Below are 23,837 nucleotides of genomic sequence, written 5' to 3' on the forward strand. Positions count from 1 at the left end.
CTTTGCAGCGTGCCAGGGCAGCAGCCCGAGGGAGAGCCCAAGAGCACCTGCATTTGCTGTGCGCTGAGGCCCCGTGTTTATAGTGAAATGACCAAAAACCAGAAGCAGCAAAAATTACGCCAGTGTAGGGCCAGAGGACGGCATTCCTCGTGCTCCTCAAAGTCCTCAGACTTTGCTTGGGAATCAAAATCCCCGCTTTTAACTCATGTTTTTTTCCCTCCGGGATGTTTGACCAAGCAAATACAAAACATAACCAATATTTTTGATACCCAGTAAGCTGTTATTTTAAACACAATTTCAATAAACTACAAAAGTTGATACTGTTAGAGGCTTGAAAATATACGATCTCATTAAAAAACGCTGGCACTTTGAAAGACCTCTGGTGGCCAATCACAGCTTGGGGAGGGCTGTAATTTATAACTTTGATCCCCACAGCTAAACCATTTAATCTGATAATAAACATCAATCACTGATTTTTATTGCACCATTTTGCAGCCTGAGCAGAAAACCTTGCTCTCGCAGACAAATTAGACACCCCAAAGTGACTCTTGCAAATAAATACCGACTTTAATATTCAGCAATATAATTCCATGGGATCAATTTTTTATTTAAGCACTACTAGAGCTAGGAAAAAGTTTGTAATTACAGAAATATCTCCAAAGACAACTCAGAGCAGTGTAACAGCATCTGGCGAGCAGGAGCCTGCCTCTCTAGCAGCTCAGCGACAACACATACCTTTACGTCTGTTACAGTTGTCATTAGAAAGTTATTAAGTGTGTCCAGATATTCTGCGTGACAGTCCGTAACTCACCATTAAAAATGATGCAAGATCCCATTACGTTCCCATGCAGCCTCTCGAGGTACTAATCCACCATTTACCACTCAATGGCAGGGGAAATGGAACGGTCAGGCGTAATACATCGTGCAAGTGGATAACTGCCAGAAAAAATAAATCAGATGGAGCCCATTAATATATAATGATGCCAAACTACCATTAACTCAAATACTCTTTCTGAACCAGAGCGCTATTTAAGAAGTAACTGAAATAATGATTTTCCTCTGGATGCATTGAACATCATCACCGCTTAATGCTGGATTTTTGCACCCAGTGGAACAAGGCAGTTCGTCAGTATGTTTTCTGAAGTGTTCTTCTGTAAACGAGTATTTCCCAATAAAGACCTATTATAATTCAATTAAATTATTTATAAAAGTTCCAGTCCAAGTAGAGATGGAAGATTAAGCACCTAAAGACTACTCCGGTCTTCTCAATGAATACCCGCAAGAATCAAGCAGGTAGGCAGCAGCGAGAACGTCGAAATCTGCTGGTTATGCTTTTTAACGGGATTAGCTGGGTTTCTGCTTCAGAGAAGGCAAGCTAAATCTAAATTCACTTAATAGAATGATGATCTTTAGGGAAAAAAGGTCATTTTTGTCTTCACTTACCACTTCTGTTTCTCCCCAGAAAGAAAAGACAAACGAAGGAGTAGAGCAAGGAATATTTGTCTTGAGACAAGTACCAGGAAGGGCTGAAATGGGCTTTCACGTCAGGTTTTTAAAACAGCTTTCACACGAAAGCCAGAGAAGTCTGACCAAACGTAAACTATTCCCCATGCCCACCCAACACGGAGATCTTCCGAGATGACTCCCGCAGCAGCTAAGCAGCCCAGGGATCCAGCCACCAGCGTGCACTCTAAAGCTTGGCCATCGCAATATGTGGACAGGTCAAAACTCAATCAATCAGTATATATTGATCTTTCTTAATTATCTCCCCAGAGCATACTCAACTCCAAGGAGCTTTGCTTACATGAAAAATGTATCACCTTTGTTTCAAGCAAGGAAAATATATGAAGGCACTTAAATTCATGCTTTTTAGTCTTGCAACTCCATGAATACATTTTAGTTACTGATTACAAGGATTGGAGCTACTCAAAGTGAACTTTCCAGTTGTCTCCGGTAAACTCTCCAGTGTGTACATAAAATAGCTTTAACAGAGACTCACATCAGCAATTTTGTAAGTGTTGCATTAAATCCAGACGGTGTTTTTCATCTCAAGACAGAAAAAATACAGATTAATCCACCAGCAAAGCAATGCATTGAGAATTTTAAACATTTCTGTCAGTATCGGTAAAACCATAATACATTCTTTGCTAGATGAGATACTGAATCATTTTGGTTCATTTGGAGGCCATTTGCTAACTTTATTAGGCAATATTCAGATGATGGATATCAAAAGGATATTCACTAGAAACAGGCTTTGTTTCTGAACACAGTAATTAGGTTAACCTCATGAATAAACCCTTTATATCAGCAGCCTGTACAAAGCGAAAGGAAAAAAATGCAGGAGAAAATGAGAAAGAAAAAAAATCATTTCATGCAAAGGGAAAAAACTTACGTTTATGTATAGCACTCTCCATCCGACACTTAATTCGTATATGAATAGAAATGTCACAGGCGCCCATGTACCAAGACGCGTAGGTACAGCATTATGGAAGTGACCACAATGTCATATGCTATAATGCATATATGCAATTATTAATGCATCATTCAGTGGCTAAGGCAGAACCAGCCCCAGGCAGAAGCATCGCTCCTGAGCATCCCCACTCTCCCGGGCAGCCGGCAGCGCCCCGGCCCCGCTGCAGGGGCTTCCTACGCAGCCAGGGAGTCACGAGCCCTCTGCTGAGCCCCTGCTCCGGACAACTGCCCTTCCCGCCGGTGGGCTGAAGCCAACCTAAAACCAACGCAGACACAACTTGTGGATGCTGGGATGAAGTTACCAGCAGTGCTTTGCAGAGGCGATAATCAGGTGGGGCTTTTACTGACCGCTCCTGGAGCTGCAGGTGCTCAGCACATCTGCACCCAGAGGCCATCTAAGCCAAGAAACTCAGCGTTACCGGTCTAAGGGGCTTTTCCAAAGTGGTACCGACAGCAGGCTCCAAGCAAAACTGCAGACAGTGCCTGGCCTCTTAGCTACCACACCAAGCAATGCGCCACAACCCTTTCACACATTATACACGCTCAGAACAAGTTACTAGAAGGGTGCTAAGGATAAAAAGGGATGAAAGCTGGTAAAGTTTGCAGAGGTAGACTTAAGCTAAACTGATACAGTTTGGCATAATTTAAGCCGACTAAACGCAAGCCAAGAAACAATATACTCAACAGAAGAAAGGCCTTCAGCTAACCCAATCTCCCTCTGCCATTATGGTTCATGGGCTGCCAGCCCAGCGTGCAGCAGCCGCCCTTGCGCCAGCATCGCTACTCTCTGCGCAGCCAAGCTCCAGTACCTACACTGAGTGAATGTAAAGGCATCAGTCAGCCAAACACTGCTAAGTGTTTTTAATGGAGAAGAAACTTTTGGGGTTGTTTTTTTTTTTTGCTTGGGTTTTTTGTTTGTTTTGTTTTGTATTGGTTGGTTGGTTGTTTTAAACAAAGCAAATAAAGCAAATACAGAAGGATGTGGAAGAAGTGGATCTAACTCAGAAGTGGGCTGGAAGATTCCTCCTGGGGACCCACAGGAGGGTGGACTGAGAAAGGTAGACCCACTGTGAGCCTGCAGTTTCCACGGACTTCCAATAGCTACAGCCAACACCAATTAACCTGGTCCCGAAGGTCATGTTACTTCACTGAATATCCAGAGATTTGACCTGGAAACTTCCAAAGAGAAGATAAAGAGCAGAGGCAGTAAAGAAAAAGGGTGAATCCCATTTGTACGAGACTGTTCATTCAATGAATAGCTATCCTTTCACCCCAAAACATCTAGTAGTTCCTCCACCTCTAGCAAGGTTAGCTCCAAAACAGATAAAAAAAAATTAAAGACCTCAAAGCAAAATTCATATAAGGTCATTTGACATCTTAGCATGGGCTGAGGGCAATAACACATTGCCAACGGACTTGTAACCCATTAGTTTAACATAGCACAACATGCATAGCGCACGGTACAAACTGTGATTAGCATTAAAAACTAACGGCCAACCTCATGGCCAACCTAACGTTGCACGTTTAGAGTACTTCAAAAGAGAGGGCAAAGGCAAGAGCCGCGGGGCTGGGCTGTCCGAGCACAGCCGCAGCCTCAGCGGCACGGGATGTGCTTCTCCTATTCGGTCTGCTATCACCCTGAAAGTCCCAAAACCATTTCAGGACACAGAGTGCCCCAAGACAGGTCACCTCTGTTGTTACTCACTCATTTTAAGAGCCATTACAAAGGGTCTTAAGAAAGAGGTTATTTGATCATAGGCTTTCCCCTTCAGCAGAACAAAGCATTATATTTCAGCACTAACAATGAGACATTTTTCCTCGAGTCAGCTTTAAAATAATGTTGACATTATAGTCAATACATTTTATATCACTATATTTATGTCAGAACCTATTGGCATAAAAATAAATCAATCTAAATGCATAGCTCTTGTATTTAAATGAAGCCTGGCAATGCCATATCTTTCCTTCAATTTTCACTCAGCTTCTCATATGTGTATCAATCATCTCTGACAGATTTCATACACTGGGATATCACCTCTAGTCTCACTAAAAACTATTTTAAGTTAATTTTATATACAAAACCTGGAAAAATCGGCTTTTGGGAGTCTTTCTATAAGCAATATAGTTTCTGATAGCCTAAGCGTCACAAGTGAGGTTTTACTCTTAACCTCATTCAAGGTAGGTCTGAATTGCAGGGCAGTAAACGAGGGTCACCCCGAGTCAGCCAGCTCGCGTTAAGGCAATGGCAAAGCCAAACAAGATGGTTTTTAAACTCCGGTTAGCGTGTTTGCTTTACTCAGAAATACTGACTGTAAGAGATCGCCCAACAGCCGTGCAAAACCATCCAGCATGGAAGAGGCCAACGGGGAACACGGTGAAAGCGTTTTAAGAGAATTCCCCCACAGACCTCATCTTGACCAACAAATCGAAGCTGATTTGTTCCCACTGCTACATTATAAAATAAATCGAAAAACAGATGTATCTAAAAGTATAAAATAATCTAAATAAATAAAAATGTAATTATCACCTGTAAGACATTCACTGGCTCTGTGAATAAAGTAGAATTTTAAAAAGTCTTTTAGTGTTAAGTAGGTTAACCAATTTCCCGTAAGTATTTAAGTGACATCTGAGATTTTTTTCATCAATTTGCAACAGCCGTAAGTGAGCCATTTCACCCCAGCTGCTATAAGGCAGCTACTTCACTTACCTTAATTTGACGTGGCCAGTTATGTTCAACCGTCATTTCGGCTGACAAGGGACACGCAGGATGCCAACTCCAATATTTCTGAATTACTGACATTAACAGCTGTTTTATAGCTACAGACAGAGCTTTGTAAACATGTAAACAAGTCAATTAATTAAGATACTACCGTAACACAGATTTTAATAATTTGAGGAACAGCCTGATGTTTACAGATCCGCAGATACTATGTAAAAATACCAGACCGAGTAGAATTTGCTTGTTCAGAGGAAATAGAACAGGAACTATTTCCTTCCTTCTCTTTGCTGGACGGCCCCACCTTCTGCTTGCAGAACAAAGAGATTTCAGCCCTAAATCCACAGATACCCTAAGACGGATATGTAGGTTTTCCTCCAAAGGTCAGGTCCAGCTACCAGACCCAGCTGAAACCTCTGGCACCTTTCCAGCCGGCTCAGACAAAGCTGCCCCACAACACGCACCCCAAAACCGCTCAGTAACACACTGAATAACACGCCGGTCTCCAGCACGAACTATTCCCAGGCCAGCAGCCTGAGCAACATGGACCGAATCACTCCCAAGGAAACGGAGAAGACCAAGAATTTACCCAGCTTGGAAATAAATTCAATTTAAGAGAAGTGAGGGTTTTGGGGGACGTAACTGCCTGGTTGGACTAAGACTCCATGCAGCAGAAACTTCTCTATCGTGCTGCAAGCCACCAAGACTGTACCAACAGAATGAGCTCGATAGAAGCGAAATTACAGAAAACCAGAGGGTTTTGTGATGGGAACACCAAGGCCTGATCGTGAAAGGGTCAGCAGCACTCCCTGTGCCTGAACACGCACACAGCGGGTAAGAAACCACTGAGCACACATAACGCTTCTCTATGCAGGACACGATTTAGGTGTCAGACTGCAAAATTTGAGGACTTTTTTTGACCACTCCTTCCTTTTTCATCCAATCCAGAGGGCTGGATTTTTTTTGAGAGTTGTTTTAAATAACTTTGCTTTGTATGGATGACAGCAGGGATCACTCCAGCTAGAATTTAAATCATTTTATGCAACGATTGCTCAAGCGAGACTAGGTGATCTCCAGAGGGGCCTTCCAACCTCAACCATTCTGTGATTCAGCTTTAAAAAAAGGCAAGTTTGGTCACTTCATTACCCTACCCTGTTTTATTTGCATGAGAAGAAATAGAAGCGACCTCTTCCTGCTGAAGACTGTTGGTATTAGTATTTGTCTTCAGAAACCAACCTCCAAAGTCATGTAAATAAGTGACAGAAATGAGTGACAGCAGTTGCAGCCTTGAAATAAGACTTTTTGTCCCAATACAGAAAACATTTCTTGTATATTAACGTTGCAGTGCTGACCTCTAGTGACAGATAACCCAGAAAACAGGAGCATTTGTTGGGATAAACCTCACTTCTCACCTCTTCCCTCCTGATCTCATCCACCAGTCCAGCTCCACGTCCCCTACCTTCGGAGGGTGAGCAGCCCCCAGCAACCCTGGGCACTGGCTCCCAGTTAATACCATGGATGTGGCATCCTTATTGCACAAAACGGTTTTTCAAAGGGTCAAAATATTAAAAGATACTCGAGTGAAAGTTTACTGCTCAAAGTACATAAAGCAGATTATGAAGAAATTGGTACAATAATTCAAAAGCCAAGCAGTAAGTTACTGATTTTGAGATATTTAAGTAAAGTAAGTTACTTACATCATTACCTAGTGAGGGCTAAAACCCTTTTGGGTACTCGGGGGCCAGGGCGTGCCTGGAGGGGCTCTGCAGCGAGGACGACGACCAGGCAGAGAGGAGCCAGCCAGGACCCTCCACGGCCGGATTCACTGCAGGACGCGTGGCAAGGGAGGGTCTCGGGAGCGATGTAATGACCCAGGAGCCCGCAGCTCAGAGAGAGATGCTCCGCGGGGGTCATGTTGTCCATTTACAATAGAAGACAAACCCAAACAGGGCCCGACATGAGTGTAAAACGAGCATCCCCGGCAGATAAAATCAGAGATGCTCGCCAGGCAGCCGCGCCAGAACACGCACGTCATCGTTCCTGCCAGGGGAAAACTCTTCAACAGTTCTGGCTCAGGTGACCACAGGCAGAAGTTACCAAGCTTGCCCCCAGGTTAAGAACAAAAAGACATTCAGTCATTTCTCGGTTTGGTTTGATCCTTGCCCTCTTTAGAATGGGATGCCTGCTAACGAACCCCTCCTGGTTCCCTTGCTTTTCTGGGAGATTCGGGAGGTACACTGGGCACAAACTAAAAAAAAAAAAAAAAAAATTAGTCTATACAAATTATATTAATATTTTCTAAACGGGACTTAGAGGACACCAGAAAGCAGAAAAACATCTCTTCCCCACTCCTTCGGGAAAAGGGAAATGATATCCATATTTTCTCGAATGACCATACATTTTGAGCAAACCCCTCCCCAGGCTGGCTCTGCCTCCGCCCCGGCGAGCGAGGCCCCAGCGGCTACCCATCAAGTTTGTTTTCTTGTTGCTGCTGCGGGCAGCTGTAAATTCACCCCTTCTCAACCAACCTGCATGCAACGCCAAAGGCGTAGCAGTCCCAGGCACTGCCTCTTGCAAAACGTGTGCTCGCTCCAGCCCTTCCCTCGACTGCCCCCCTAAAGTAACCGAAGCTCAGAGGAATTTCAGCGCGTGGCAGAGCCTGCATTTGCAATAAACTTCATTTAACCGCCCTTGCAATACAGGGCTGGTGCCCGAGTGCTTGCAGCAGTCGCTGCTTTGGTTGAACTCAAGTGGTAACAGTGACGCACCACTTCCATTGCAGTTTTGTCTCTTCAGAGGATTGCGCGTGCTTTCATTTGGATTTTACAGATTTCTTTGAGGAGGCAAGGGCCAAGAGTGACAAATGATGTTCGTGTTTCTATTTCTGGCAAGGAAGCTTTAAAGCAACAGAAAAGTAGTGCCTAAAGCTGCACCCAGCAATGGAGGGGCTGAAGGAAACGGAGAACGGCACCTCCAGGAAGGCTCTGTGCCCTCTTGTGGAAAGCTATAAATACATCTTGTTACCCCTTACTTTTTTTTTACAGCTCCGTCTTCATGCTGTGGCTGCTGCCGCGCCAAGGACCGGACCTGCAGCACGTCTACCTGGTGAACCTGGCCATGGCGACCTGCTCTCTCTCTTCTCCTTGCCCTTGCTCATCATCAGCTACATCCTGCAGGACACCCGGCCCCCGGGGAGCTGCTCTGCCGGCTGGTATGCTGCTTGTTTTACGCCAAGATGTACGGCAGCACCCTGCTGCTGACTTGCATCGGCGTCCACCGCTTTCTAGGCGTTTGCTACCCCATCCGCTCCCTGCCCTGCCGGACCTACAGCCTGGGCACCGGTGTTCCTGCAGCTCCTGCCCATCTTGATCTACGCTCGCACTGGCCTCATCAATGATCACATTTCGCTATGACATGACGAGCCCCGAGAACCTCAGCAGCTATTTCCCCTACGGCAGGGCTCTAACCGCGTCTGGTTTCCTCCTTCCTTTCCTCATCATTTTAATCTGCTATTGTCTTCACCCAGCACACTGGAGACGCCAATCCCACCAGTAGTGCCGCCCGAGCCAAGTCGATCCGAGCCATTTTCCTTGTCTGTGGGCTTTTTGCTGTCTGCTTGCTTCCATTCCACATCACCCGCAGCATTTACCTCTTCATGCGCCTGCACCAGGTAGCTGACTGCCAACTCCTACAGCGCTGGAGTTTGCTTTACAAGATCTGGAGGCCGCTGGTGAGCCTGAACAGCTGCATCAACCCACTCCTCTACTTTCCTTCTGGTCAAACTAAGAGAGCCAGGCTCGCTTTGGAGCTCAGCCTGCCCAAGGCAGGTCCTCTTGCCAGGCCTGCCGCGAACACAGAGGGGACAGATGCCCCAGCAAGGCTTGGAAGCACATTCCTGCAGATTTGTTCCCTTTACTAGGTATGAGACTCGGAGAAGAGCCATAAAACTCACCTGCACAACAACAAGAAGAAAAAAGTATAATTACAATTTCCGCAGAGCGAGGGCAAACTGCAGTGAGGACAAATTTGGGTGAAGAACACAGGAAATATTTTTATGAAGGACTGAGGGACAAGTTACCATCATCTCCTGGGCCAGCTGTGACTAAATAAAGCTGAAATGCTTTCCAAAAGGCACTTCTACTGTTTCTAGTTGTAAAGAGGGCTGTAAAGAAAAATGATAGCGAATAACTGAGGAAGACACCAGGGCAGAGGTAAGGAGCCATCTCCAGCCATTAGTAAGGTAACAATTTTTTAAAATGCTACGAATGTACTTCAAAAAGCTACTTCAAGGACGATTACCACCTAGCTACTATTTCCTTGGCAGGGTCCCTCGCATCAGCACCTTAGCTAAAGGGTAGCAGCCCTTCCTGGTGCTAGCCAGGACTGCTCACACTAAATGCACTATGAAGAAAGGCTTTTACCTTACGTGTAGTGTTTCAGAAAAGGTAACAAAGGGATTCCCCACAGCATCTTCAGACGCAGCTTAGCGGCCCTGCAGATCACAAACAGCAGCAGGAGCCAAAGGTTCCGGGGAGTTCACTAGCCAAGAAGCGGGGGTTTGCCTAACATAAGGCAATTAGAAATGTGAACACACTGTTCGCATGGGCACGTCTTAATGCCACACCTACGGCACTGGCACTGCAGTAACGGTCTGGCTCGGAAACCTTCTGTTCTCTCTGCAAAGGCAGCTCAATAAAATGCTCAGAGGAATGGGGAGCTTCTGATTTCTTCCCTCCCACAACGTCAAGCCCCATTACTTGTTGTTTAAATGCCGTGGGCACAACGGGATGGGAGCAAGCTTCGACTATCTGTACACAACTTAACACGCAAGAACCTGATAAGGACCTCGGCAAGTACCGTAACAGAAATATATTTGAGTTGTTCTTAGAAAGCGCTAATTGCTTCCAAACCTGTATTTGAGCTACAGGCAGCTGTAGACCCATCGCTGCCCATAATGTTTGAGCCATACCCCTTCGTTCAAGCCAGCTGGGAGCAGCAATTATTCAGAGAGGAAGCAAGGCAAGACAACAGGAGCTGCCAGCCATACAGGACCTAGAAAACACTACAAGAGTAAGAGGAATTGTCTTAGAGGCTGACAACAAATGGTTTAGCTGGGACACTGCTTCGACCACATCCACACAAGCATCAGAATCAAAAAAAAAAGCAGAAAAGCAGTCATGGTATGCGCCTGAGAAGCAGCAGAGACACAGTAGCAAAAAGCAACCTTAAGAAGAGCCGAGAAAATGGGTCCTGTTTGTTCATAACCTCTTCACAATACTCAGCTTTAAGAAACTTGGCAAAAAAAAAAGGAAAAAAAACCCCAAATATCTGTTTTTCAAGTCATCTCTGCAACAGCAGTGGCAGCTTCTCTCGGAAGGGCAGACCAGATGGCCAGGACATGGTAACTGCTTCAGCTATCCAATTTTACATATGCTGACACAAGCCAGAGCCCAGACTAAACAGACAGAACTACTTTGACTTCTTTTACGAACACTTTCTCCTTATTCAAATAAAACAAAATCCAAACCCTCCACTGGAACTCTGGGCAGAATTGCATTTGCTCTCTCCCCACCTGAGCATGGTTGGTGTAACCACAATAACACGAGCAAATTCAACCAGGGAATCCAGATCAAGCCACCCAGTCAGCCAAGGCTGCTTCTGTTTCTTTTTCTAACATTCAGCAGACAGAGCCTTGGCGATGAGACAGAGCAGCTTGAATTTCCAATCTGTTGATTCAAATTCAGCTGAGGTTGGCAACAACTGAAATCCACCACTTCTGACAGCTGTTTAGCAAGCCATGCAAGCTGGTTTCAGCACAGTTCCTCGTGGGTAATGACAAAGAAAACCATTCCTGCGGTCTTGCTCTGGGGCCACCTCAAAGACAGGTTTCTTGGGAGGTTCAAGATGAAGAGTTCACTACCGTTATTGTTATAAAACTTCCAAGGGGTCCTGTTGAACAAGAAGCTTGTTCATAAGTACTATCTTTATGGCACAAATGCTTTTGTTCTTAGTGACCAGTATTTATGAAAAAATCTCAAACGCGCAAAAACATTTGCATACTTGGAGAACAACACGAGATCTGAAGCATTGTCACTCGGGCAGCTATTCCATTACTGAATGTTTGAAAGAGATATTTCATGAATCATATGTATAGGAAGTTTAAATATTTACAGAGTATTTCTATGCTTTAAACATTTCCTTTTGAAGAGGTCTGCATGAAACAGCACACTGTGTGTACTTAAGGCTAGGGCTTTCTGGCTTCCCGTTCACACCAATGCACATCTGCCCCATCCAACAGAACACAGCGTGAATGTATTAGGAATAGAGATTTTCACGTTACTCAGAGATGCAGCTCATTTGAACAGCTCTGCTTTGCCTCTTTGCTTGGCCATCTGCACAACAGGAGAAGCAATAACAGAGCACCTACAGTGGTAAGATACGCAATGGAATATTAACCAGTTTTTGAAATGAGAATGCCTACTGAAACATCCAGCGATAGCCCCTGAAGAAAAGACAAAGGAGAAAGAAAAAAAACCCACACCCAAAGGAAAGGAACAGAACTACCCAAAAGCCACAACAGCTCTGGGAGTCCCCCATGCCTGGAGCTACTCTGTGTGAGCAGCAGAAGTAATAGCAGAGATGGGTAACACCATTTATATTCTTCATAAGTTACACATCCCTCTGAAATTTACCCAGATGATTTTAATAAAATACTGTGTTGAACTACTGTTTGCTACCATATGTACTAACTCTTCCATAAACATCTCCAGACAAGTGTGCATATCCACCAGCAGCATTTAGTCAGACCACTACAGTCCAGAAGCAGAGCCCAACCCATAAACTTTGTATTTAAAAAAAAAAAAAGTCAGGAAAGCCATACCATACCAACAGCTTCTCAGGCTGGTGGGGGTAGAAGCCATTAAGGGAAGCTTTGCAGGGGAAAAAAGGAAGTCTTACAAAGATAAGCAGCTTTCAGCTCAAGCCGTTCCAAATTCACTGCAAACAGGACTCAGGCAGATATTGCCAAACGCCACTCCAGCAGCACGTGCTCAAACCGTCCCTCCCCTGGCCGAGGCGGGCAGCCGCTCGCTGCTCTAGCTGCCAGCCTTCTCCCTCCCACCACGATCACAACCAGATTTTCTCTATCAAAAAGAAACCGCATTTCAGAATTCAAAAATCCCCTTTCCCATTTTCTTCTGGATAATCAACCTGAATCTATAAACCATACATTGAAGCACAAACGCAGCAGCCGGACTTTCTAACGCAGGGGTGGAAGCAAAAGGGCTGGCAATAGAAAGAGGAAGGCTCCATCCTACCAGAAATTTATCAGAGGATTGGGGGATAAGGGAACAAAAGCCAGATGGCTTCCATGCGCCACATCCACAACAGAAAAAGCAAGGTAAAGGAAATCAATGGGCTGAAATCCCTCTGAAAGGAAAGGCGTTGGAGTTGAGCTGACACGGGAAGTTACACCATTTACAGAAGTCCACCACAGTACTTTAGCAAGATGCTCAAGGGTACAGAGAATTTAGGAACTGAAAATAAAGTTTCAACAAGACATTAAGTTCACAGTTACTGTCTGTCATGTCACACGCGAAACGCCCACCTACGGGTAACAGCAGAATGGTTATCTACAACCGCAACATGTCAGAACTAGAGGAGAAGCAGGTAGCTGAAGGAGATGAAGAAAAGCAACAGAAGAACAAGACTCTAATTCCCTCCCTCCCCAAGAAGAAGAAGGGGGGGAAAAAAAAAAAAGCATCAACCCATCGGTGGGAGGAACTGGGGGAAACTTTGCCTTTGGATCCTCAAAGATACACTTCCCCAGAAACTCTACATATTTCTCAGGGGAAAACAGAAGTCATGCTTGTTTAAAAAAAATGCATATATAAGTCTCAACAACCAAGGGCAACAACACATCACTAAATAGTCAGGTAAGAAAAATACAGATGCCAGCATCCATTTAAAGCTTTTATTAAAAAAGACCCAGAATTCACAAGTCTACAAGGAAAAATAAACCAACTTGCATCAACCATTCCCAGAGCTGATAGTGCTTGGTTCTCAAAGGTAGCACAGAGAGCACCAATAAAAATTACCACAGGTCAGCGTACTACTCCCCTTCGGCAGTAAGCCTGGCATAGTTCACAACCTGCTACTTTATTTTCCTAGATTGTTCTTCAGAATACAGAACTATTAAGCAAAACAGTCCTGGCTTAGTCTTTCAGGACGATGATCTTAGTCTTTCAGGAACATGAAAGAAATCTCCACTGAAAAGTATCTTTAAAAAAAAACCTTAAGACCATGAGTTGCAGAAGGTCTGCTTAAATTACTGTAGGCAAAAAAAATTATTACAGGTATGTAACATTTTTGTTGTAACAAACTACTTTCTCTGCAGTCAAATAATTCGTGAAAGGCTCTAAAGCATTTTGTGGCACACGAGGACTCCCTGAAGTCAGCCAAGGAAAGCTCACTCATCCCTCTACCCGTATAGCAGCTCTTCATTTCGTATACCTACTGCTCCAGAGAGCCAGATACTCTTGCCTTTTACAGTAAGATTAGCTTAGTTTAGGAACAGTTTGCCCAATTACATAGGCGAGTAAAATATGTAAGTAAGTTTTGTTACATGAGTAACAAATCAAAGTAAAAAGCACTCTGCAGGAGTTGCTAGGAACTAGCTATTAGGCAACAAACCTTCCACTGAAGTTATGAGAAAGCGTTAAGTTTCATCACAAAATTGAACAACTTTCCCCACTGAAAGCCAAACTTCAGTTCTTGCATTTAACTCTTTTCATAGTTTTTAGTCACAACCTCTTAAAAATACATCAATTTTCACATTAATCAGGACTTACATGAGGTTTATTGCTAAGCCTGTGATCTACTGTTAAATGCCAGGGCTGGCACTTTTTGAACCATAACACTGAAATTGTATAGTTTGATTTCCTCTGAAGTATTTGCTTGGGCCAAAATAAAAAGGTAGTCTTCCCTCACATTTTTCGATAAGAAAAATGAAACAGACCATTTCCAACATGGTAACAAAGTTGTCCAACTTGAGAAGCTATATAATCCATACCTACATCAAGGCTCATCTCACAGCAATTTGGTTACTGCAACAAAGCTTTTTTTCAGCCATCGTTATGTGGTGAGATCAAGTCTTAGCTATTGATTCCAGCTGCTCGCTGAGTATTTTAGACAGGAGGGTGTAGTACGTAGCTCGTGGGTTCAAATAAACAGCCAGATGGTTCTTCATCGGTGTCTGCGTTATTTACCTACGGTGTGGAGGGGGAGCTTAAGCCAAGTACTTTAAAAACAGGATCTATGCTTGCAGAAAAGTATGGCGCATCACTCTGCTTTTGCTGTGGTAGTTGTCAGTACTGGAAACAGTTTTGTGCACCTGGAACTTCAATGTATTTCTGCTTTTGCAAGTGGGGCAAGATGCTATTTCAACACACTTCTGTGTACCATTGTCGATAAATAGGAAGAGGAAGTATCTGGTAGCTGCAAGAAAATAAAATTTAAAAATCATGCATCATAATAAGCCTGCTCCTCAATTTATTTGGTCCGCCAGCCACTGATTCATTTTCTTCGTTAGATTTTTAATTATCATTGGTGAGACTTCATTTCTGACAACAAGCATACATTTAGCATTTTAATCAGAGGTTGGTTTGCTGCCTATTTGAAACAACAAGCCACGTTATTAAAATAAACATCTTTGTTCTATTCTTCACTATTAAAGCCTCTACTTTGTTACTAATACCTGAGTGCCTAGTTTGGAGAGGTATTTATTCCTTAAACTAAAGTCATCAGCTTTTGGCTGTAATTTAGCCAAGTCATCTTCATTTCGACGTCTGAGTCTCTCTTGTTCTTCCACTCTGGAAAAGAAAATTGGTTTAAGATATTTGCACTGAGGAGTGCAAACCCAAGCAACTTTATCTTGTGTATGCAGTTCTATTTTTAATAACTAGAAAAAGCTTGTAATGTTTATAGATGAATACTGGGTATCAGATTAAAAGAGACTGAGATGCATATGGATTACTCTAATTCAGCGTAAAGAAAGAGAGAGGCTGTTTTCTGCAGTTTCCCTTTATTTAGATTACAAGATTTCAGTAGAAAGATAAACCTTTTTGTTTTCACAGATTACAATATGCTCAGTGAGCTTTTGTAACAATTTTTACTATCTCATTATTAAACAAGCTTTCACTCCTTAAAATAAAGATTACAATACAAAAAGAATCAATTGTCCAAAATGCAAATAAAAGACTGCTCAGCAGTCTTCAGAATAGCAGTCTCCTACAAAGAGTCAACATTTGACCAGAGAAACAGGACCAAACAGAGCTCTACGCACACTTAGCCTAAAAGAGTGGTGTTTGCGTTATGACAGTGACAAAGGTAGTAAGTGACCCGTTTCTAAGCTCTGTAAGGCAATGAGCCTTATTACAGAACATAAAATGCCATTACGTTAAGAAATCTCCACCCCCACCAAAACGGTAGTGCCGGACATAGAATACACTTTATACTAGTCTTTATCTTAAGATGAACGTGTTTGTCTTGGGTTGCAGAGTACCCTCTCCAATGACAGTGCTTAAATACAGTGTAAAACGCTGTAAACCCATTCTGTTCAAATTAAGAGATGATTTGGCATTAGTTAAAACTGGTTACAAAGCATAAAATTTAGCCATTTACTGTAAAATCCCCAGCATGTTAGTTTCTTTTCCAAAGAACTACTGTCCAGTGCTGACCACCAAACTAAACACTATAATTCTTCAAGTTGACATGATGCGGATCAAATGCTCCCCACTTCTGGATGATATTTGCTATTCAAATTTCTTTTCTGCAAAAAACATTGTAATAGAAATTACTGAAAATATTGTTCTAAGACACTATATCCCATAGCATACACTAATACAAAGCCGTCTTTCACAGTAAATACTGGAAGTGTTACACACATTCCACACGGGCCAGGCAGACTGAAAAGCAGTTCTCTCTGGACACAGAATTCCATTGCTCCTGGGTGCAAGGTGGTGGGTTTTTGTTACACTTGTATTAAAAACTGGCTGTGACCTTTTGGCTCAAGGATGATACTCATCACAACTAAGCTAGCATGCTCACCAGGTCTGGTGAGGTTTTAGTTTCCTTGAGCTTTCCTCAAGACTGATGTGTAAAAAGCCCCAAAATTAGGACAAGAAACAAAACCATGTTAAACCCCACAAGTCACCTGGCTAGACCTTGTTGACAGGTGTCTTGGCTTTTTTCGAGTCTAACTTAAGTATTATCAGATGGACAGTTACACAGCCCTGTTTGAGAGAAGTCCATAAAGTCCATTTGTAAAAGATGTCTTGTTAGCAAAGTATTTATCTGGAATGAACTTATATATAAGCTGTGAGATATAGTATCTGCAGGTGAAATGCAGTTACCTATTAAAAAGTAAAGAATTCCAACAACATTACAGCAAATGAACTTCAGGACCTGAAGAGACTCGTTGAGCTGAATTAGGTCAGAACAGTAAGCATTTCAAAAGAAAAATTCTGTGTTGTTCACATATAAGCAGCTTGAATTCTACAGATGTTATCTTGAAAGCTGTGACTTGCTGCATATTGACTTACTCTTTCACATGACAAATGTTAAACTATGACTAGAGTCATGAAACACATATACTGTGCCCTCTCCAACCGTTCTCAATCATAATCTCACCAAAACAAATTCAGATGGGAGGAGCAGAACCTCAGATTTCTTAGACTTGTTCTACCCTTAAGCAAATCAAACATTTGCTTTAAATATACTAAAAAAAAAATCAATACATTAACCAAGACTTCATCCCCATTGACATTGCATTCTCCAAGGCACATATTTTTAATCCTCACAGCACTAATTACAACTAGGAAAAGGTAACACAATTTTTGGGTGCTGAGACACTACTAGAAGCATCATCTTCAACATGGTCATCAGGACAAACTAAGCTGCCCAAACTCAGTCTGACGGACAGACTCTACATTATGTCTACTTAAAAAAAAGCCATTTTTCTAGACAGTTAAGTAGGTAATGGAGAAGTTGAAGTGGAAGAGTCTTTTGTTTTGCCTTTAAGATGACATCTCTTAACGGACTTTGCCGTACAATGCTTTTTCTCTCCTCTTCCCCCAATACAAGTCAATAATTTTGAAAGTTATAAGACTAACCCAGTATTTTATTCCCTTGTACAGCATATCCATACCATTTACTCCTCATTTAGCATTCTCAGATAGCAAATAAAAAAAGCAAGTAAACTTTCTACTGTGCAGAGGGGATAAATCCAGTGCCCTAGAGCTCAGGGGATACCCCAACAGCAGGTGACCAATACCTTCACCTTTGCTCAAATAACACTCTTAAAAAGCAAGAGTACCTGATTCCAGCTGCTAGGGCTGCGCACAGCAAAGGACCCTTAACACGTCACCAGTGTTTTGTCAAGACCAAGGAAGAGATTTTTTTAAGTTACTACTCTGAAGAGTGTCACTGTCCTTATTTTCTGCAGAGAGGAAAGCAGGACATACAAGTCTCCCAGAGAATGAAATTTCCTTAATTGGATGAACTGTCAAAACTTGCTTATTTTGACAATTTCTGCCCTAAGCCCACCGCAAGTGCTCTATTTCCTTTTAAAGCAAGTGGATTCCATTTTATTGAAATACCCCATTTTCTTTCTAAAAATGGAAACTTTTCACTGTAATCAATAACACTTATGATACAGATCTGACCACACGCCGAGTTTCACATTAGCACTGCAATTTAGACTTAAGCCACGCTTTTCAGACAAGTTGAATTAAGACTTCTAAATAAGATAGCCAGAGGAGCAAGCTGAAACTGAAGGGAAGGTGACCGGAGCGTAGTTTCTTCTGATGAGAGATCTAACTTTTAATGACACTTAAAAAAATTGGTCCATGCATTACCTGACGTTAAACCCAGGTAACGTTTGCTGCTGACTGGGTCAGGTACACCCCATATAAATGAAGCACATTTTTAAGTAAGTGATACAACATTTTTTAAACACACTTCAGTTCCACTCAGTTGGAAGGCCACTGAAATAAAGAAAAATAACAAGGAAGAGTGCCAGGAAAGGACACCTGGTTAATTACTACTTCATTCACAGGAGGCAGGAATATGAAATCCTACTATTAACTGGTAAGAAAAAAAAAAAACATTCAATACAAATGGCAGACCTACAAAAGAGACTGACTTCAGGCAGTAATCCACTTAATTACTTCAGGTTAAACATTTCATAAGGATGTTGTCCTTTATTGTTCTTTATACTTACTCAGTTGCAGCTACTTTTTGCAGTTTTTCCCTTTTCTTTGCAGACCAGTTGAGATCACCACCTGCAACGGAAGTAATATACACTTTGAAACTTTTAAAATTGGTCTTTTTGCGTTATATCTTTGATATCATACCTCACTACAGAAGTTCTCAGAGTACTTCACAAAAGAAATCAGTGATGTTATGAAAGTAGTAACTGAGGTAAGGCGAAAGAGCAACATGTTCATTATCATCCGAGCAAGCAAAATCAGGATCCACACTAAGCTCTCATGCCTGATCCAGTTTTCTGTTGAGTAACAATGAAGTTTTTCTACAACTCACCATAATACCCCATAAAACTAAAGAAAGTGGAAGCAACTTTGAACGAAACAAATTAATATCCCTTCCAGATCTTTCAGTAGTTACTGCTTCAAAAAACAGTTGAGAAAGAACATACTATTTGAAGGGAAGTCTACAGAATTAAGTGTTTATATTTGCAGATACATATACTGCCAAGTTCGATACACAGTTTAGAAAAAGCTGCAGGATACCCTACACATTTGTTCAAGTCGGCTGAAGGGACAGGTACCACTGCCCTGTCGATGAGATTTAACATCACAGTAAGGTTCAGGGAATTACACACTACAGCATCTATGAAGATGATGTTACAAGGACAGGCCTCATCAAGAGATGCTCCTGGTACCAAAGCCACGAGCTATAGCACCTGACACAGGACCACACAACACCACTTGTGAACAGTTCAGCTTGATAACTTCAAGAATTATAATAAAAACAAATATCAAGAGAAGCTGAAAACACTTACCTGTGAGGTGATTCACAAAATACAGCATGACTACAGCTATTAGTGACACTAAAAAAAAAGGAACAGTTTTAGCTGACAATACATTTACAACGACAGAAGAACAGCTCTAACATACAGCTAAGCAATAAGCAATAACTAAGTTTTTGCATGACAGTTGTAATCGAGGGGAGATTTTTGCCAGCAGCATCTCTTAATTGCTTTTGAAAATTCCACTGTGCTCATAAGCACCATGGTAACTCAGAAAAGGTTGGTTGTTTTAGTTATGTACCAGCCCTCATAAATATAGCCTTTAAGAGTACCATTCACCTACCCTTTTACTCACTCTTCATTTTTTTTGAAACACTGAAACTACTTACACTAAATTGCTTCAAGAAAACCACAAAACACTTCACTAGGTTTGACTTATTTTCAGCATTGCCCCAGTTGAAAACTCTATCTAACTGTAAGAAAGAAGTTATTACTGTTTTACAGGAAATATTAAGAAAAAAGCCTAATAAAGCTTCCTGAATGTACAGAATCCATTTTCAATGTTTTTAATACTTACAGCAAACACAAGCACTGAAGAAGACTTCAAGAAACAAGTATCCTCTTCTGTCCAGAATCATCCCAGCTGCTATAGCAATAACTGCCAGACCAAGATTCTGGATAGACTGCATACTAACGCATAAACAAAGGATTACCACCGTGTAGAAATTTATTTTTAAAGAAAACATCATTAGCAGCACTGAACAAACAATGGATTAACTTCTCCCCGTTTGTTATGACATACGACAGAGTCATGACTCCACATTTTTGCAGAAGTTTCTGTGCATCTGCCGCAAGCACGTGCTCTACCACACACACGCATCCTGGAACTACACGAGACTTCCTGCTAGACTGGACTTGGAGGAATTATTAACCATTAACGTGTTAGAACTGCTTGATATTCAGTGGTTCAATCGTATCAGGACATGGTCACTGTAGAGCAGCAAAGCAGACAGATCTACGTACTTACAAGCCATAGGCAGTTCCCAGCTGGTGCTCTGGAACAACAAAGGCCACCATGGGCCACAGGGCACAGGCAAGCAATGAGTAGGCAACTCCTAGCAAACACTGGCGAAATAAATAAGAACAAGTAAACAGATGTTAGATCAGATGCATTTTTGCTGTGAAGTTCTAATAAACGAACATATTGGTTTTCCCCTTCTCCCAAAAGAGGGAAAAAGAGCTAAAGTAACACTTTTTGCAATACTGTTCTAAATACATATGCACATTTAGGAGGAAAGAGAACTTTTTCCAGGAGTGACCTAAAAACTAAACCCTATCTAATTAGCACTAACTAAAGAGCCTGGCTTGAATACCCAGAGGAAAAGATCGATGCTGCAACTCACTAGAAAAATACCTGAAAAACAAGGACCCTATTTTTAACCCTGATACACTGGTGAGCGCCGATTTAAGCCTTAGTAAACCTTAGTTCAAAAGCAATTTCCCATGGAATCTGCCCTAGGAAGGGGAAATCAATAACGAATATTTTTATTGAGGTTTACCACTATCCAATACAGCACGTTAGAGACAGTTTAAAATTATTGAAAGTGGTTTAATTATATGATAGTAATAAGCTTCATAACTACACCAAAAGAACAAGTTCTAGGAGAAAAGCGAGCACTTAGCACAGTTATCTAGTAATAACTAGTGTAAAGACTGTCCATGAAGCATGACAGCAGACCTCTGCAACAGAGCGCCACCAAACCACATATACTGTGACGAATTAAGGCCTTCTCTGAAGGGACAAGGAATTGCTACTCCATAGAGCCCTCCGGTCTAATCCCATCCTTCCTAAGAAGCTGAACACTTTGCACTAAACAACTACAGAATTAGTGCTACAGACAGCAGCCAATCTTTTCCACCTCAAAACACACATGCATAACTACTGCCTCCTTCCACAAAACACCAAAGCCTGAAGTGTTATCTTTAGGCTGCAGATAGCTCATGTTAGTTTTGTCTGTATTATGCATTCTTTGCTTTTTCACCATCTTTAGTTTTAAACCCAGTTTCACACAGTCTATCCTTCTTAAAGTCAGCGATATCAAAATAGGTTTGAGGACTACCTAAACAGTCAGAAGACAGTGGCAACTTATGCAGAATAATTCACCATCAACTCCATTTCTTACTTTGTCATATTTAGCTTTATTTATTTAAGTCTCAGAGAATTAGTTACCATTGCTATCCAGGGGTTCCAGAAGGTAAAAGCCAACATTATATGAGAAGCAAGTGTAGCTATTACAGCACATAAAACCCAGATGATATTCTTTCCAAGTTTATCCACCAGGAGTCCAAAGACTGGGGACATGGGTGCCGATATGATATACACAATACTACAAAAGAATAAAAATAAAAGAACTGAACACCAGCTAGCCATGGACAGCTTTAGGTGTTACACAACACAAGTGTCTCCAGACAAAACGCCATATTCCCTTGTTATCTGTAAGGCCATAAGACAAACCACACAAACCACTGCCCCCAAACAACAGACTCCAGAACTCAAAATTCCCAAAAAGCCTGAGGACATGAAAACTTTCAACATCCAAGGAAACAGTGACATATTCGGGAGCTCTTGGAATCATACACCAGCAAGTGTTTTGTTGTTGCTGTTGGGTTTTTTGGGGTTTTTTTTGCCACATCACAAATTCATCTTCAAACTAGGAAAATGTAGTACATTTAGTGCTATTAAACTGTTTCTATCACTCAGAAGGAAATCAGCAAATACTAAAATAATACCCTTCAGACAGAGCCTTTTCTTTCTGATTCCTCAATGTGAACATCTAAGACATTTTTATTTAAACAAATACACACACCTCCCAATTATTCATTGGGCCATGTGAAATCTATCTGTCCACTTAAATGCAAGTCACCACCTGCCACAGTAGATCCCAAACTTGCCCCCGCATGGTGAGAGCCTGAAGATACATACACCCCCTAGAACACAGCAGTAGCACATTTACTTGTTAAATCAACCACAATATACCTGTTAATTGCACTTGCTTCTTGAGATGAGAATTTGAATTTCTCAATAAAGAAAACCCTGAAAGAAAAAAACAGATTTAGAAAAATGCACACTTGTATGACATGAAAGAAAAGTTAAGCTAGACAACAACCTCGTTTACAGGAAACTTTTAAATATAGCTATATAGCTTTGACATAAACATCCCGTCACAGATCCTCATGTAAAATGCATTTAGGAGCTTATTATCAGACTCTGTGAATTTTTGTCTAAGGACTATTTAAATTACACTTTGGGGAAAACATCCAAAGTACATAACCAACATGTAACCCAATAATGAGACATTAGTCCCTTGCAGTATGCTCATTGCTAAAGCGAGAATTTTTAGAATACATGCACAAGCAAAAAATAGGCATCTACATTGCCGACTGTAAGGCCTCTCCAAGACATCTGAGACTTTTCCATCTCACTCAAGGTAAAACATGCACTGAGCTCAAGATACCTGTTTCTAATTCCAAGTATATTCAAAACCTATTTAATTGAGCTATTAGATCAAGTCGTATGGTTCAAAAGGGAAACCTACATATGAATGCTTCAAGTTTCAACTTGATATGTACTGAAGTCAGCACAGTAAGAGAACTTCAGTCCAAAGTCGTAACTACATTTAAGCCCCCACCTTGCACTCAGTCAATAGCTTGTAAGTGTGGAAGGAATTCTACATGACAGCTGGCCATAGCTTTCCACACCAAAATTCATGCCATGCTTTAAATCTTTATCAAGTTTTAATCAGGAAACGGAGCACGCATTATGCTTTTGAGTTCTGACAACTCCGCCTATGCCAAGCAATAGTATTTCCCACAAAGCTCAGCAGATAAAGAAACTGTAAGAGTTGTGTTAATTTGTATCGCAAGTATAGCAAACAATGCCACAGCAGAAGTGACAAACCACAGCACAGACTTGCTGGGAGACCACCTCTGTAGCCACCTGGGATTCTTAACTAGCTACTTACAAAGGGAGAGGTGCAGGCTAATATTTAAAACCCTAGCCAAATTCAAGGGGAATAGCTACATAAATGAGAGACACGTACTTTCCAAGTCCAATGAAAGGAAAAACCGCTGCATAGTAACAGACACAGATTACAAAGATAAGCCACAAGGACAAAGAGAAGTCCTTCACATCGCTTAGCTTCATCACTTCACCTGGAGCGGGGCAAGAGCAATATTGTTTCAGTCAGCATAAGCATATCTGGAATTCATTCACACTGAATAAACATTAAGGTGATCACAAGTCACTACTAAAGCATATATTCCTGCCACTATCTACTCTCTTGTTTAAAGTTTACACAGTGAGAGTCGGTTAAGAATATACAAGTCCTAAATCAACAGTGCCAAAGTCAAGAACAAATTGTCTCTCCCACATGAAGCTGGATGTACAAGTTCTCTAAAGCCTCTGAAAGTCTTATGCAGGAGAATTAAATACAAACCTCTTTTTTAAGGAAATGTTTAATCAGCTAGCAAAACTCACGTCCAAAGCCTCACGTTACATGCTCTTACTTGGATCTCAAATTTAGTTTATTTTTGATTGGTCTA

At 41.8% G+C, this 23,837-nt stretch overlaps 1 protein-coding gene across 14 annotated transcripts in view; it reads right to left on the reverse strand.

Annotated features, from left to right (window-relative positions):
• Window positions 1-23,837, reverse strand: part of MFSD1 (major facilitator superfamily domain containing 1) — a 152,757-nt gene that overhangs the window by 123,838 nt on the left and 5,082 nt on the right. For 3 of the 14 annotated variants that reach the window (XM_075157472.1, XM_075157471.1, XM_075157482.1), the window contains 9 exons: window positions 23,336-23,447; window positions 22,273-22,329; window positions 21,466-21,622; window positions 20,263-20,360; window positions 19,813-19,925; window positions 19,269-19,316; window positions 18,468-18,528; window positions 14,943-15,057; window positions 13,147-14,683 (listed from right to left, as the gene is read on the reverse strand). In XM_075157472.1, coding sequence (XP_075013573.1) covers window positions 14,624-14,683; window positions 14,943-15,057; window positions 18,468-18,528; window positions 19,269-19,316; window positions 19,813-19,925; window positions 20,263-20,360; window positions 21,466-21,622; window positions 22,273-22,329; window positions 23,336-23,447 — 821 coding nt within the window. In that variant the 3' untranslated portion in view covers window positions 13,147-14,623. The other 11 variants (XM_075157478.1, XM_075157476.1, XM_075157479.1 and 8 more) reach the window with 9 other exon arrangements.

This window comes from Calonectris borealis, chromosome 9 (genome assembly GCF_964195595.1).
Source record: "Calonectris borealis chromosome 9, bCalBor7.hap1.2, whole genome shotgun sequence".
NCBI lineage: Eukaryota > Metazoa > Chordata > Aves > Procellariiformes > Procellariidae > Calonectris > Calonectris borealis.